We start from the raw sequence: 14,793 nt of genomic DNA on the forward strand, positions 1-14,793 counted from the left end.
GTGCCCCGACCCTGAGCTTCCTGGCAACCAAGGTGGAAAGCAAAGCAGACCCCGGTCCACTTTGCTTGGCCCTCCCCTGAGCCCCACCAGGCAGAGGCAGGCAGGGCGAAGCCCCCCGCATTCAGAGCGAGGCTGGCAGGACGCTTGGCCCCGCAGGGCTCAGCCAAGTGGGGGGGCGGTGCTGGGATCCGGACGACGTCCTCACTACCCCGGGAGGGTCGGTCCAGCCTCTGAGCCTCGGTCCCCTGTCCTGCAGGCCAGGGCCCTAGGAGATGTGACCTAGAGGGTGGACGGCCCCCAAATCGGCCAGTGGTGGAGGAGCCCCGTCCCGAAGGGCCTCTGGCGCAGATCTCCAAGTTCCCCGAGGACAGGGCCACACGGACCCTCCTTCCCTGTTTCTGGAGCACGGGGCCAGGAAGGCTCTCGGGCGCCCTGCCTGGGTGGGGACAGACCCCCGGGGAGACTGACATTCGGTGCGACTGCGGGAGCCTCAGCGAGCTGTGGGGCGCTGGGGGCCCAGGCCAACTCTTAGCTCAGGTCATGAGCCCGGGGTTCGTGGGCTCCAGCCTGCTGGGGATCCTCTCTCCCTGCCCCCTCCCACCAAATAAACTAAAAAAAAAAAAAACATACAAAAAACTCAGCAAGCCGTACACCAGAGTCTTCCTTTCCAAACAGAAGAGGGTGCGTGTAGTGTGGATGGTGGTGGGGTGTCCAGGGTGCTGGCGGGACGTGGGGGGAGGGGCAAGAAGACCCTGGGGCTGGGGGAGGGGTAGGAAGTCCAGGGACCAGGTGGGTGGGAGGAGCCCACGCGGAAGGGAGGGTGCCTGCAGGGGTGGGGCAGGGGGGCAGGCGGGACACAGAAGGTCCAGGAGAAACCCTGCGGGAACCCAGGGAGGATGGCGGGGAGGCTGGCATCGATGGGAGGGCAGCGCTGGCCCCGGGTGAGCACAGGAACGCCGGCTTCTCCCAGAGGCCCGTCCCGGGGGCCGTGGCGCACGGGTCTGGGAGACGCGGCCGCTCCAGACCCCGGCGGAAACTGGGAAGGTCCGCGGGCTGAGCGCCCCAGACCCGCGAGAAGCCAGGATGGGAAGGCGCTGCCGTTCTGGGGAGAGGGGTGCCAGTGAGGGGCAGGCCGGGCTCGTCCGCGTCCCGGGCTCCGGGGCCCACCGCCACTCTGCCCGGGCACCGTGTGGGCACGTCTGAAAACGGCAATACGAAACCATGTTCCACCCGCTGAGGGCACCGTTCTTGATCTCAGCTCAAAGATGGAGGTTTGTCACTTGTTTCTCTGAGACAAAAGGGGGCCAGAGCGGGGACCGACAGATGGATGGTTGAGGGGCACGGCCCTCCTGCCCACGTCCCGGGGAAGAAAGGAGGCCACACACGACCCAGCTGCTCTGGGCGGATGTCGAATTTATTCGCTGCAGTTCCTTGGCGCTAGGTTACAACGCAAAAAAAAAAACAACAACAAACAAACGAAAAACAACTGGAATAATAATTATAATTTTTTAAAAACGCTGTCAACAACTTTCAGTCATTTCTTTATATTTTGACAAAATTTTTTTAAACAAATACAAAATAATCTAAAAGGAGAAAAGCTATACACGGATTATTTACACCTCTGATAAATAGACGAACACTGAAGCAGGCGCCGCTCCGCAGGGCTGGGGAGGCCGGCAGCCCCTCCCCCCCCGCCTTCGGGAGCCCCGGCAGGACCGACACCAAGTGGGGGTCCCCAGAAAGTCCCCCTCCCTGGCACCCCCTTCATGCCCTTTTACAGAAGCGATTTCCAGAGATGCCAGCCTGTTCCGACGGAGGCGGCGGGGCCCGAGAAGACCGCGGGCCCCGTGCCCTCTCCCGTGGGGCAGCGTGCGCCCCGCCTGGTCCCCGGCCACGTAGGGGGCGCCAGCACGGCCCAGCCGGGCCCCGTGCGGCCTGGACGAGCGGCAGGAGTGGCCCCGGAAGTCCCTGAGAGAACGGCAGGTCACCTGCCTTTCGTGGCTCCCGTCACACTGCAAGTCGGCAGGGGCAGGGCCGACTCGAGCTCGGGGGGTGAGGCCGGCCTTGTCACCCTCTGCCTGCCCCCGCCGGGCACAGGGAGGCCCCTTCCCCTCTGGGGGTCCCCCTACAATACGCGCCCAGGGTGGGGCCAGTTTCGAGGCAGAGAAAGCCGAAGACATACGGTGATCAGGTAAGACCCCCTTCCTCTAAAACGAGGAAGGAGGCTTGGGGTGGGGGGCAGAGGGGAGGCGGGAGGAGCCACCAAGTCAGAAGCAGGTCAGCCCGGAACCTCGCTGGGGTTCCCTTCCTCACAGTTTTGGTTACTGGGTATTTAGCTCAAGGGAGAATGCTGACCTTGCATCTTAAAGCCCAACAGGAAGGATCCGGAGAGAGATGAGTGGCCAGGACCCTCTCCTCCCCTTGGCGCCACCCACACGGGGACCGGAGACCTCGAGGTGCCAGCCCCTACCCCCAGCCGCCGCCTGGGGGCCCACCGCCCCTGGAGAGGCCCCCGCACCACACGGGGCCGGACACCGCCTGACGGCTCTGCTTTTATTTTTTCCTTTCTTTTAAAAAACAAAAATATATCTTTATAGTACGTGGCTTCTCTTCCATTCCGCTGTTTTTCTTAACATATAATAATATATCGATACGGGTATTTACGCTGCAGGGTTGAAGGCTTCTTCACAGGGAAATGACCAAGAGGTAAACAGTTGGCTTCGAGCTCTGCCGTCAGACCTGCTGCGCGAGAGACTCGCAAGGAGGCGGCTTTGCGGACGCGGCTCTGCTCCTTCTAGAAAGAAAGGCTCAGACTCCGTGCCGGACAGGTGTCAGTCCCTCTCCCTGGGGCTGCGCCTCCCCTCCCCTCCTCCCGCTTGAACACACACAGCGAGAGCTGAAGCCAGTCTCTGGGAACGCGCAGCCCGCCCCCAGCCGTGGGGGGCCGGGAGAGAAAGCCCAGGGGCACGCCGGGGCCGCTCACGGTGCAGACTCAGTGTCTTTTCGTGGAGGAGACTTTCTTCTTCCGCGCCGCCAGCATCTCATAGAAAGGGTCCCTGCTGATGGCCGCTCTGGACGCAGAGAGGGGACAAGACAGAAGAGACTGAGAACAGGCCCGACGGAGAGGAGCCCAGGCTGGGGCTTCCGCAGCAGCACCTGTGCCCCCCGCCCGGCTCGCCTGTCATCACGGAGGCCGGGTCAGGGATGTCGGCCTTCACTGTGCCCACACGACACGAGCTTCGAGAGAGACACGCGGACGTGTGACAAGGCAATCCCGGAACCGTGTGGCCTGTTTGTGCTCAGAGCGGGTTTGGATTTACGGACCGCACGTCACACACTTGTAGGCCTGGGGGGACAAGGGTGGCCCTTGAGCGCCACAGTGACCGTGGGCAGCACACACCCAACCTGTCTACGGCAGACCGTCTGTGCCGACAGACACCCCACGCCGCCGCTGGACCCTCAGGGAGTGGCTGCGGGCCTCTCTGTGTGCATGGCCCGGAGGGGAGGGAGCCTGAGTGCGTCCTGGCCCTGCTCCAGAGACACGGTGTGGGATGGTGGCAGCGGGGCCACCCTGCGTCACTGTCACCCTCAGTTTCCAGGCAGGCTGTGGCGTGGGCGCCCCGAAGCTCTCCAGGAGCTGACCGCAATCTGCACACTGGCTCTGCACCTGACCAGGGAGTGACCGCTCCGTGGACGGCCTGCCGCCTGGCCACCGGAGGCGACGTGTCCCTGAGGAGCATCTCCGCAGCTCCGAGGGGCACCCGGAACCGACGGTCCCTGGCACCTGCTCCGAAGGCATCAGTTAAAGGGCCGGGAGCGCAGGGCGTGAATGCTCATGAGTCACGGGGCTCAGTCTGGGGACCAGCACCACCCCCGGGGCTCCGGACAATTTGGTTCGCCTCGGCGGTCCCGTCTGTAAAAGGGGATGAGTGTGCCATCGGAGCACAGTGTGAGTGCACTGGGGCTGCGCGCCCCCCCCCCCGGAGGACGGAACGACCGTGGACCTGACCCCATGGGGCGCCCGGCTCTCCCGGCTGTGGCGCCTGTGGCACAGACTCTGTAAAGGCACAACCGAGGCACGGCGTGGGCGTGGGCGCGGCGGGGGGGGGGAGGTGCCACGTAACCACATCTGCTGTGCCGCTCCCGACCACGCAGGGCTCCAGGCCCCAAAGCTGGGTGCGCACGGGAGCACGGGTAAGGGCGGGGGTGCTGCCGGCCGGTGAGGCCGCTCCTGGGACAGCTGGCTGGTCACCCGAGAGAGCACGTCCCAGCCCTTGGACCACATGGTACAGGTAAGTTTCATAAGGATCCAAGAACTGAACGGTTTTTGTAAGACATGCGGTAAACAGAGTGCGGGCTGTGCAGAGGAGGGCCACGCACTGGCCAGGACGCCCAGGGCAGGCCACTCCTCTGCCCAGACCTCACCGGACGGCTCTGAGGTGTTTGTTTAAACTCCCGTTAGGCAACACCCTGCGCACCAGCAGTGGCACGGGTACACTCGGGGGGCCCAGCGCGTCCCCGGTGCTCACGTCTCATTACTGGTAGTGATGGTCAAGTGTCCACAGGGACCTGGAGCCTCGCCTGCAGGCTGAGGGTCGGAAGGGGCCCTGCAGATGCCGCACGTGGAGTGGGGAGGAAGGGAGCAGGACCCCGGGCGGGCTGGGCACACCCACACATGACCCAGTGTCACCTCGAAGTGCCCCGGGGGTCCTGCCCATCACACGGAAGGGGCAGGAGGTGTGCCCGGTCCCCAGGGAGCCCACCATTCACCACCAGAGACCGTCCGATGTCCTGGCTTCACTCCCCCTTCTGCTGTCTGACCCTGGCTGGGCCCAGAGCACCTGCACTGGGGCGACACCAAAATAGACTCTGAACTACGGTGCTCCTCGCCCAGGAGCAGGCCGTGGCCAGGTGGAGAGAGCCGTCACAGGGCCCCAGAGCAGCTGGTCAGGGCTGCGTCCCCACCCCGGACTCCAGGGGAGGTCACAGAGCCCAGGAGCGGGCAGACGAAGGGAAGGGCTGGTGGCGGCCGGCGGACCAATCACCCGACAGGGAGAGCAAGGACACGGTCTCACACAGGAGCAGCCAGGCCATCTGCTCGGGGCCCCACGGAGGCCCCAGGGCCAGGGGGAGGCTCGCCCCGTCAGGACGGCTCCCGCCCATGGGCCACTGCCGCCTGCACCTCTGAAACCCCGAGAAGCCTCTCCCCTCCCCGCAGCACAGCCGCGAGCGGTGCGAGTCTGTCTCGTGACCCTGGATCGCAACCATGTGACTTGGGGCACATCACCAAACCTCCGGGGTCCTCCATTTCCTCACCGGTAAATGGACCCCCAGGATTAAGAAATGACGGAACGTGAGGACTTCTATCTCCACTGAGCTGCCGTCCTGGAAACGGGGCCTGCTTCCTACGACAGGGGACAGGTGGACAAGCGGCGCCTGGGCCTGTGGGCCTGTCACCTGCCCCTCCTCGGGTCTACAAAGTGCACTTTGGGAAGTCTCAATCGGAGGGTTCTCCTAAACGTGCTGCCGACCAAGCATCTAAAGATCCACGGGGAAGTCACCTGGGGATTCCGAGCTGGCACAGGGGAGGAGAGAGCCGGGCGGCAGGGGCAGAGCTGGGACGGTAAAGGACCCGAGAGGGCGCCTGCGGGGCTCAGCCGCCTGAGCGTCCGCTCCTGACTTTGGCTCAGGTCGTGACCCAGGGTCGTGGCATCGGGCCCCGTGCTGGGCTCCTCACTGGGCTTGGAGCCTGCTTAATATTCTCTCTCTCCCCTCCTCTCGGCCCCTCCCCGACTTACACTCTCTCTCTAAAAAAAAAAATTAAAACAAAAAAAGGGGCGCCTGGGGGGCTCAGTCGGTTGAACAGCCGACTTTGGCTCAGGTCATGATCTCGTGGTTCGTGGGTTCGAGCCCCGCGTCAGGCTCTGTGCTGACAGCTCGGACCCTGGAGCCTGCTTCAGATTCTGTGTGTCTCTCTCTCCCTGTTCCTTCCCTGCTCATCCTCCCTCTCAAAAATAAATAAACGTTACAAAGATAAAGAATAAATAAAATTGAAGTAAAAAAAGAACTAAGCGTCCGCGCGCGAGGGGAGAGCCCCAGCGGGGGCGGCCGGGGCCTCGGGGGCACCTACTTGATGCACTTGATCCACTCCTCCTTCTCCTCGGGCGTCGGGGCGGAGATGCGGTACACGGTGTGGTTCCCTTCCACCACCCGCCCGTCGGCCTCCGTCTTGCAGGCCTTGATCACCTGGTCTTTGTTGTCAGGGATGTAAAGCTCGAAGCAGTTCTGAGAATGAGGAGAGGGGCAGAGCGACACAGGTCTGAGAGAGCCGCCCACCCAGATGGAGACCGTGGGAGTTTGCCCCTGGAGTCCCCTCGTTCCGACCTCCGTGAACACGGCAGAACGGGTTCTCCTACGGGGCGGAGGGGCCCGCAGCGGGGACCTGGGGGAGGCAGGCTGCGTAGCAACAGCCTGAGGAGCGAAGGTACCAGCCAGATACGCACACGTCCGCTCCCCGCCCCCACCGACCGGAAGCCTGGAGAACTGGGGGCCACACGGAAGCTGCCCTCGCCCCCCACTCCCCGCCGGCAGCATCTCTGAACTCCAGAGGAGAGGGGTCTGCAAGGTGTCCGGGTCCTCCCACGAGTGGCCCATTCACGAGTGTGTGCCACTCCCTTTTGGGGGGACAATTCCATCCCGCGTGACATGAAGCCACATGGACAGAGCGAAGAGGCTGTTTACTGCCTCATCTGTGGCCTGAACACGAAAGATGAATTTACAGTGAGGCTTCGGCGGAGGCCCGGCGCCACTTTCCAGTTTCCAGCGGGTCTTTGCGATCTCCGTCTGTTTCACAGAACGCCGGCACCCATCGCTTTTGTCCCCGAGCCCCCTCTCCCCCTCCCCACACTCACTGGTTTTTTGGAGTCTTCTACCTCCCGGATACTCAGATTCTCCAACGGGATAATTCCCCGGGGCTCTTTATCCTGCAGAACAGTCGGAGACAGAGGACCTCGCTGCTGCCGTCGCGAGCACGCATCCTACCGCGTTCGTCACCCACAACCCCCGCCCTGGGGCCCCTCTGCTCCTCCCCCGTGACCTCGAGCTCACAGATCAGCTCTAGGGCCCAGGCCCTGTGTTCTAGAATCAGACAAGGATCAGAAGCGGATGGGTACGGGAGCCCCCGTAACCAGAGGCCTCTGCGAGGAGGCGCCCAGAGGAGCCTGAAAGATTGTGGCCAGGGCCCATGGGGGGCCCCAAGCGGGACCACTACCCTGCTTCCCGCCTCGTCTCTCCAGCCTGTGTTCCAGTGTCACCAACCCCAGGAAGCCCTGGCCTGCTCCGGACGCCCTGCTCCATGCCCTGGATGCCTGGGGCCGCCCGTGCGCCTACTCACCACCCGCCCCCTCTCCCCCTCGCCAGCCTGCACGGTCCTCAAAGAGAAACGGCCTTCCTGACAACCCCACGTACATCTAAAACTCCCGTCCGGAACGGAGCCGCCACCCCTGCTGTGCCCACGGCCCCGGCAGCCCCCCTCCAGCACTGCCCCTGCTGGCGAAGGCTGCCACACACACGCACACACGCACGCACGCACACATGCACGCACACACACGCACACACACACGCACGCACACACCCACGCGCCTGCCCGACGTCTGACGTCAACCTTCACACCTCCCTCTCCTGGATATGCAGTCAACCGACGGCCAGACTTCGTTCCAAGTTCAACCGTGGGGCTGGGCTCGGCCCTGGCGCCGAGCTCCCTGAGGCAAATGCTCCTGGGACTCCGGGCCCTCTTGATCTGCACATCCAGGCTCCCTTTCTTTCCCAGGGGATGACCCCACGACGCAGGGCCTCCCTGACCACGCAGACGCCAGCACGCGGGTTCTGGAACCATCCCTCTCCGTCCGCCAGAACTGGGCGCCTCCTCTCTAACTGGCCTAACACCTGCTCCTCGCGGCCACTGCTCCGGGGCGGCCGCGGCCTTTCCTCTAGGCCGGCGGGTCCCCCTGCGGCTAGCCTGTTCTCCTCCTAGTTGTAGCTTGTTCATAACGCAAGCTAAGGCTCTACGACCGTACTGTTATGTTCTAGGTGTATCATTTCGATTCTTATCTGTTTTTCAGTCTGAACCTTGGGGGGGGTGGGGGGGCGGACAACTTGTGTTCCGGGCCCTTCCCCGGCCTCACGAGAGCGCGGCGAGCCCTGGGCAGCGCCATCAGACAGCTGCCGAGCCCCTGATCTGCGCGGGGGCCGCGAACGTCCAGCATCGGCGTGGCTCCTTCTGCTCGGGGAGAGGTGATGCTTGTGGGCACCCCCCACCCCGGTGGACAGGTTTCCCAATCGAGTTATAGTCTGGAACCTTCCCTGACGCTGCCGAGAGGGAGGCCCATTTTCTCACTTTTCCCATTTCACCAACCCTTCCCCAGCATCAGACTTCACAGCTCGCCAATCACAAGAGGGAAAGTGTCCTCCCCGGTTTGCTTCCCCCTGACTCCGGGCCACGGGTGGGCGGCTGGGGCTCGGCAGGGAAGGGCCCCTCCGCTCTCGCTCCCCCGCCCCCAGCCCTGCCTCTGTCCCTGCTGGTGTCACGAGAAGCGCTTCCCTCTCACGGCGCCGCAGCGAGTGCCCGAATCATGGCAGGTCTGTGTGCGCTGCGTGAGGAGCTACAGGCGGGTGGCGTCTGCGGCCAGGGGACACCACCAGACGGCCGCGTGGCAGCGTGCCCTGGGGCGTGCCCGGGTCCCGGCTCCTCCCAGGCTTACGTCCCAGACTCATTTTCAATTTAAGTAACCGTGTGCTCCATGTGCTAGAAGAGAGACTTCCAGACCTCCGCTGTCTCAGCGGGGTCAACGGCTCTTCCTCGGTGAGGACCTGCCTACGGAACAGGAGCCCAGGGGTCCCAGCTCACCTGCCCCGACTCCCCTGGACACAGGTCCCACCAGAGCCATGACACAGGATCCTGTTACAGGTGGGGAGCCTACCTGCCAGGCTTTCTGGGGGCTGCATCGGGGGGAGCTTCAAAAAAAGGTTTTACTTTAGAATTTTTATTCTCAAAGCCTCTTATAAAAGAGATTTGGGCACCTAGGGGGTTCAGTCGGTTGAGGGTCCGACTCTAGCTCAGGCCATGATCTTGAGGTTCATGGGTTCAAGCCCCGCATTGGGCTCTGTGCCGACAGCTCAGAGCCTGGAGCTGCTTCAGATTCTGTGTCTCCCTCTCTCTCTGCTCCTCCCCTGCTCACACTGTCTCTGTCTCTCTCTCTCTCTCAAGAATAAACATTAAAAGAGTGAGAGAGAGACTTACATGTACTCTGCTCCCGCTGGCCCCACCACACCCCCACGACCCAAGGAAACTTCCACTGAAAACCCCAAGTGACTTCCAGCTTCCCCAAGCCCATTCCACTCCTTTCTCCTCGACCAGGCCTTTCACCTCCTAGACTGTTTCTCCCCAAACCAGAAAGTCTGAATCCTCCACAACACGACTTTCTCCACCTCCCTTTCAAAGAGGCCACAAGCGCTTCCCTGGCACCTAACCCAAGTTCACGCTCTCAAACGGGGCTCTGAGCCCCATCTCTGAGGCCACGTGTCCTGTCAGGCTTCTCCCGCCCCATCCAGAGCTGCGCATGGGCTCCCAGCCACGCTGTCTTCAGGGCTGCCGACCCCGGGGCCTGTCCTGGCTCCTCCTCTTCACCTCAGGTCCCCTCTCACCGTCCCCCCTACGGCCGCCTGCAACCCCGTCTGCCCCGAGCCTTGGGGACACGGAAGCCTGGCCCCCCATCCCACCGCCACCAGCAGATGCTCACCGTCGTGTATTCAAAGTAGTAAAGGCAGTTGTCAGTCAGAATGAACCAGCGCCTTTTCCAGGTCTTGACTCTGCCACCTGCAAAGAGAGACGTGTGTCCGACAGGCGGCCGGCAGGCCCTGCGGGCGTCACAGTGCACGGAACCCCCGCTCGAAGAGCACGAGGGAGAAGGAAGCGAGGGGCAGGCACTGGCGGCACATGGAGACCATGGCAAAGTTCACATCGGTAACAAGACACAGAGCCAGGACAGAAGCGCCTCTTTCACAGAATGAAAGTCTGCGGGGACAGGCAGAGCAAGCGGGTCAGGTGGCCCCCTGTGGTGACGCGAGCTGGGGGGGGGGAGGGGCGGATGAGAGCGTGGCTTTGGGGAGCAGTGGCCAGGGTCGGGTGGACCCCCTGTGGCGATGCGAGCTGGGGGGGGGCGGTGAGAGCGTGGCTTCGGGGAGGAGTGCCCGGGGTCGGGTGGCCCCGGGCGGCGGGCTCAGGATGGGGGATGAGAGCGTGGTTTCGGGGAGCAGTGCCAGGCAAGGGGGACAACAGGACAAGCCTGAGGGTCTGACCAGGCTGGGGGCGCGCCGGCAGAAGCCCACCGGTGTGGTGGGAACAGGCCGACAGAGGAGACAGGAGAGAGAGGTCAGCCCCGGTCCGAACTACACTACTGCCAGGTCACCCGGCCCAGGGGACACGTGGGCGGGCTCTTCAGAGGGTGGCAGGAGGGGTGAAGGGGGACTAAGATGTGTTACCCTTTCCCACTCAAGTCTACGTGCCTTGCTGGAACGTGGGACCCCAGGTCCTGTGGTTTCACCCTCTACCCCACCTTCCGGATTAGAGTGAATTTCTACACGGGCTTCCTGGCTTCCTGGCCGATGCCTCCGAATGGCGTTTCCCCGGAGTCCTGGATGAGGCCGGGCCCCGACCTCCCCCCCCCCCGAGGCTCTGGACACAATGAGCTAGAGGAGGCCGACGGCCAGAGGGGCACTAACAGCAGCGGCCCCTTCACCAACGCCACGTGTCAGTGACACCACAATGCGGGGCCCCGTCCTATGCCGAGGGGGACGCTTGGGAGGGAGGTTTATCTGCCAGCAGTTTCAGTGAGGCCATGTCTGTCGCCCCGCACGGCCGTGAGTCAGCCTGGTCCCGCCCCTGCGCACACTGGGACGAGGGGCAGCTTTCTGGACGTGACCCACACACGAGCTACGCCTTCTCGTGCTGTGACACGCGTGTGCCATTTTAGAAGCACTCTTGCTGCCCGGGCAGTGCGTGCCCTCGCTGAGATTTGCCCCGCAGAGGGCATCGCCGCCCCGGTGCTCAAGGAGCCTCTGGGGCTCAGGGCTCTCGTGCCCCTGTCTCAGGCGGCTGAGCAAAGGGCAGGGTGCCGGGACAGGCTGCGCGACCAGGACCAGGACGTGCCCGTGGGCTCGCCCCGGGTCTCCCGACGGCTGGAGCAGGACACGTGAGGCCGTGGAGATGGCGTGACCGGCACTGGTGCCAGCATCGGGTGGAGGGGCTGCTGGGCTTTTCGGTCCCTTTCCTGGCTTTGTGTGGGGGCGCGGACCCTCGGGGAAGTTAAGAGCGCAAGCCCCAAGCGCCACGGCTCTAAACAGCAAGGACCCAGCTCACGAGGGGCTCTGTCAGCCAGCACATGCTGCCCACCGGCGGGGAACCCGGGCCAGCACCGAGCGGTGCCCACCGCCGCAGACGTCTGCCAGTGCAGGGGAGCACGGGCCTCTGGTCCCTAAGGCCCTAGGGCATGAATCGAAAAGAAAAACCACAGATGGAAACAGGACATGCATGTGGAACACGGGAAAGGCTGGGCAGCGTCAAAACAAATGAGGAAGAGAAAGAAAACAAGGAAACGTATTTAGAACGGGAGCCGATCCGTTATAAAAAAGGAAACCCCCTCCCCCACTCCAGGGCCTAAGAAACGGGCTCTTCTGCCCCCTGGGCCATCATCCCCGAGCAGGGCTCTGCACACAGGACACCTCGGCCATGCGGACAACTCCCATGCGTCCCCCACAGGACCGCCACCCGGGGGGCACGGAGGGAGGGGCAGATGTGGAAGGAAGGAGGAAGGTGGAGGGAAATCTAGTAGGAAAAGCAAAGCCGGAAGCTGCCCTCCGTGATTGTGGAAGGTTGACCCTGACCTGGTGCGTCACAGAGACCCTGCTATGATGGGTCCCGGGGCCCCGGGGGCGCCTCCGCATGGGAAAAAACAGACATGAAACAAGCAGACAGACCAATGTGCGCACCTGGGACAGTCCCTGTGGAACTCAGGACACCACCCGCCCCCACATAGAGGCCGGGCGCCCTCCTCCCTACAGCTGACAGGCCCCCGGAAGGTTCTAGCGAATGTCAGCGTCGGGGCTGTTCTACGTGCAGCTCCCGCTGGAGTGATGCCGGGTGCCCGCCTGAGGTGCTCCTCCTCTAGGAAAAACATATTCCCCAAATCGGCAAATGGAGAGGAGATACCAGCAACGTGGCCAGGAGGCCAATTTTGGGTCTTTGACGGTAATCCTCGGGGGGGGGGGCGGGGGGGAGAAAAACAAAACACGAGCTTCGGAGCCATGGTCATAATGCCGCCGGTAACCCCAGGACTTCCGGGTGGGGCTTTTGGTTTTTGTCTTTTTGTTTCTCCCCCGAAGTGGGCATCGCGTTGAGTTTAGGAGATGCCATCTCCCTGTTCCGTGTGAACACGGACGTGCCAAGCGCCTACTTCTTGCCCTGGCACGCCTCCTGGTTAGGACGAGTCAGGAGCTCGGGGCGCTGGGAGGCCACCCCTTCCCCCGCCTCCTCTTCTCTGCCTGAGAAATTACGGTAATTCACGGGTGTCGATTTGAACGCACCACCCAGAGAAGACGCCTGGCCCACGTTCCGAGGGAGAAGCCAGCGGGCTCTTCCTCTGCTCTGATAAGCCCACCCTTCACAGGCGGTCCAGCGTCGCCAGCGCAGGAGCGTTCTCAGGCCCCCACGGCCTGGCCCCTCGCTGCCTGACCGCCACGCCCTCGTCCTCAAGGGGAAACACGACCCTGCGCCTGACCGGTTCCCTAGGGACTGTACGGCAAGTTAGAAGCGGCGTTAACACTGCCACCAGCAATTAAAGAAACAAAAGAACCAAAAATAACGAAATAAGGAAAACGCTGCAGCGAGTAAAGTGGCCTTGGCAGAGCGAGCGAGCAGGCTGGGAGCGGGGGGGTTACATACCTCCTGGAGTTTGGGACAAGGAAAAGGAGAGCCAAAATCATGGAAACATACAAATGAGGGAGAAAAGAAAATTAAAACCAAGAAATTAAACCCAACTCTTTCATCTTTAAATGCAATGTTATCAGTCATTCGCGTCTGCCTGGGGGAGCCCAGATCTGTAAGCAGCAGGAGGGCACAGGCCACGGGGCTGGGGGGCCGGGGGTGAGGGCGAGGTCTGCGGCACCGCCGAGACCCGGGCCCCCACGCGCCGCAGGCCAGTTCTCACAGAGCTGACACTTATCGGTGACCCACCTGGGACCCAGAGCTAAGAGGGTGCTGACTGCTTTGGGGCCCACGTGACCTCTTCCTTCAGACGCTGACCACGAGGGAAAGGCGTGTAAGGATGCGCACGCGTGTTCCTACGAATGCGTACGTACACACGTGTGCGCACGAGAACACACATCCTGGTGGCCGTATGCAAACACACACACAGCGCTGCGGGCGGCTGGGCCCCCGCCTTCCGCCGCCTGTGAGGACACGGTGGGGGTGGGGGGAGGGGGCCTAGGTGGCCTTGATGGGAACGCGGTGTGAACAGCTCCTGGCTTGGAGGAGGTTCCCAGAAGGTAATCCGAGGACCTGAGAACAAGTCCCTCGTTCCGTTCATGTTTTCTCCTTTTAAAAATACAGGACGCCTCATGAATTTACATGCCATCCTGCCGCAGGAGCCAAGATCCTCTCTCGAGGTTCTAATTTTAGCGCCGGGCTGTCAGAGCCAACCCTCAGCATTAGCATTTCAACAAATTTCACTGGCGGGGAAGGAGATCCGGGCTTGGGTGTGCTTTCCGGCTCCCAGTGGGCTTCCTCGGAGCCGGCCGCCAGGCAGTAAGGACAGCAGGACGGCGGGCCCCGGGGGGAGCGACCTCGGAGCGTTCCCGTCACTGACTCGAGGGACGGCCAAGGCTCTGACCGGTGCCTTGAGGAGAAGTGATAAAGTCAGTCGGGAGAGGAACGGTAGGGCCTGGGACACGCTTTTCCAAGGGAATCTAAGTCCTGTCGCTGCCTGGACGAGTTCGAGATTCAAGATTCCGTCTCAGCGGCTCCCAGGGGCGGCAGTCTGAGCAAGAGAGCAACGGCTCCTAACTTCCCCGGGACCAGCGGCTGAATCGGCAGAGGGGTCCTTCTAAGAACGCCTCCTGTGAGGAGGGGCCGTGCATCAAAGGCAGAGGTGGGAGGAAACGGGTGTGGGTTCTCTCAGGGCCAACACGCTCTGTGACCACGGCCAGGGGCTCTGTGTGCTCTGGAACGGTGACGTAAGCACGTGTGGGCACGAGTGCCACGAACACCCTGGGTCTCCTGCTGGTGACTTGTCTCCAGCACCGGAGGCAGGAGCACAGACCCCAGCCGCACAGCCTCACTTCTGGCCGAGGGAAGAGGAATCTCTTTTTTCTTGTTTGGAATGAGTGAAACCATGAAGGCGGCTGATGCGGCTTGGCGAGGCGGGGGTGGGGGCGGGAGCTACTGCCCGCGGGTGAGGGGACGGCCATGGGTGGCGCGGCAGCCAAGGGCTCGGGTTTGCCATGCACACTGCCCGTGGGGAGCCAGATGCAGGGGGAGGTGAGGACGCGCCGGGGCGGGGCAGGTGGGAGCACCAGGAGCGATCAGTGTGACGGCGTGACGGCAGGTACAGAGGCGACACCGCCGGCCGCCCTCCCAAGGGTCCGAGAGGGCGGAGAAAGGGAAAGGACCAGGCCCCCCGGGAACCGCCTGGAAACAGGCCCCGCGCCGTCACTCCCAGAGGAGACCGTGGAGCGCAGGCC

At 63.1% G+C, this 14,793-nt stretch overlaps 1 protein-coding gene across 2 annotated transcripts in view; it reads right to left on the bottom strand.

The window, feature by feature from the left end:
* Positions 1-1,528: 1,528 nt before the first annotated feature.
* The window catches only part of CYTH1 (cytohesin 1), a 37,947-nt gene continuing 24,682 nt past the window's right edge, over positions 1,529-14,793 (bottom strand). The window contains exons 10-14 of one of the 2 annotated variants that reach the window (XM_029928287.1): positions 14,738-14,740; positions 9,798-9,874; positions 6,912-6,983; positions 6,131-6,285; positions 1,529-3,071 (exon numbers count right to left, since the gene is read on the bottom strand). In XM_029928287.1, coding sequence (XP_029784147.1) covers positions 2,993-3,071; positions 6,131-6,285; positions 6,912-6,983; positions 9,798-9,874; positions 14,738-14,740 — 386 coding nt within the window. In that variant the 3' untranslated portion in view covers positions 1,529-2,992. The remainder of the gene's footprint in view (positions 3,072-6,130; positions 6,286-6,911; positions 6,984-9,797; positions 9,875-14,737; positions 14,741-14,793) is intronic. The other variant, XM_029928288.1, reaches the window with a different exon arrangement.

Source organism: Suricata suricatta, chromosome 17, assembly GCF_006229205.1.
Source record: "Suricata suricatta isolate VVHF042 chromosome 17, meerkat_22Aug2017_6uvM2_HiC, whole genome shotgun sequence".
Lineage (NCBI taxonomy): Eukaryota > Metazoa > Chordata > Mammalia > Carnivora > Herpestidae > Suricata > Suricata suricatta.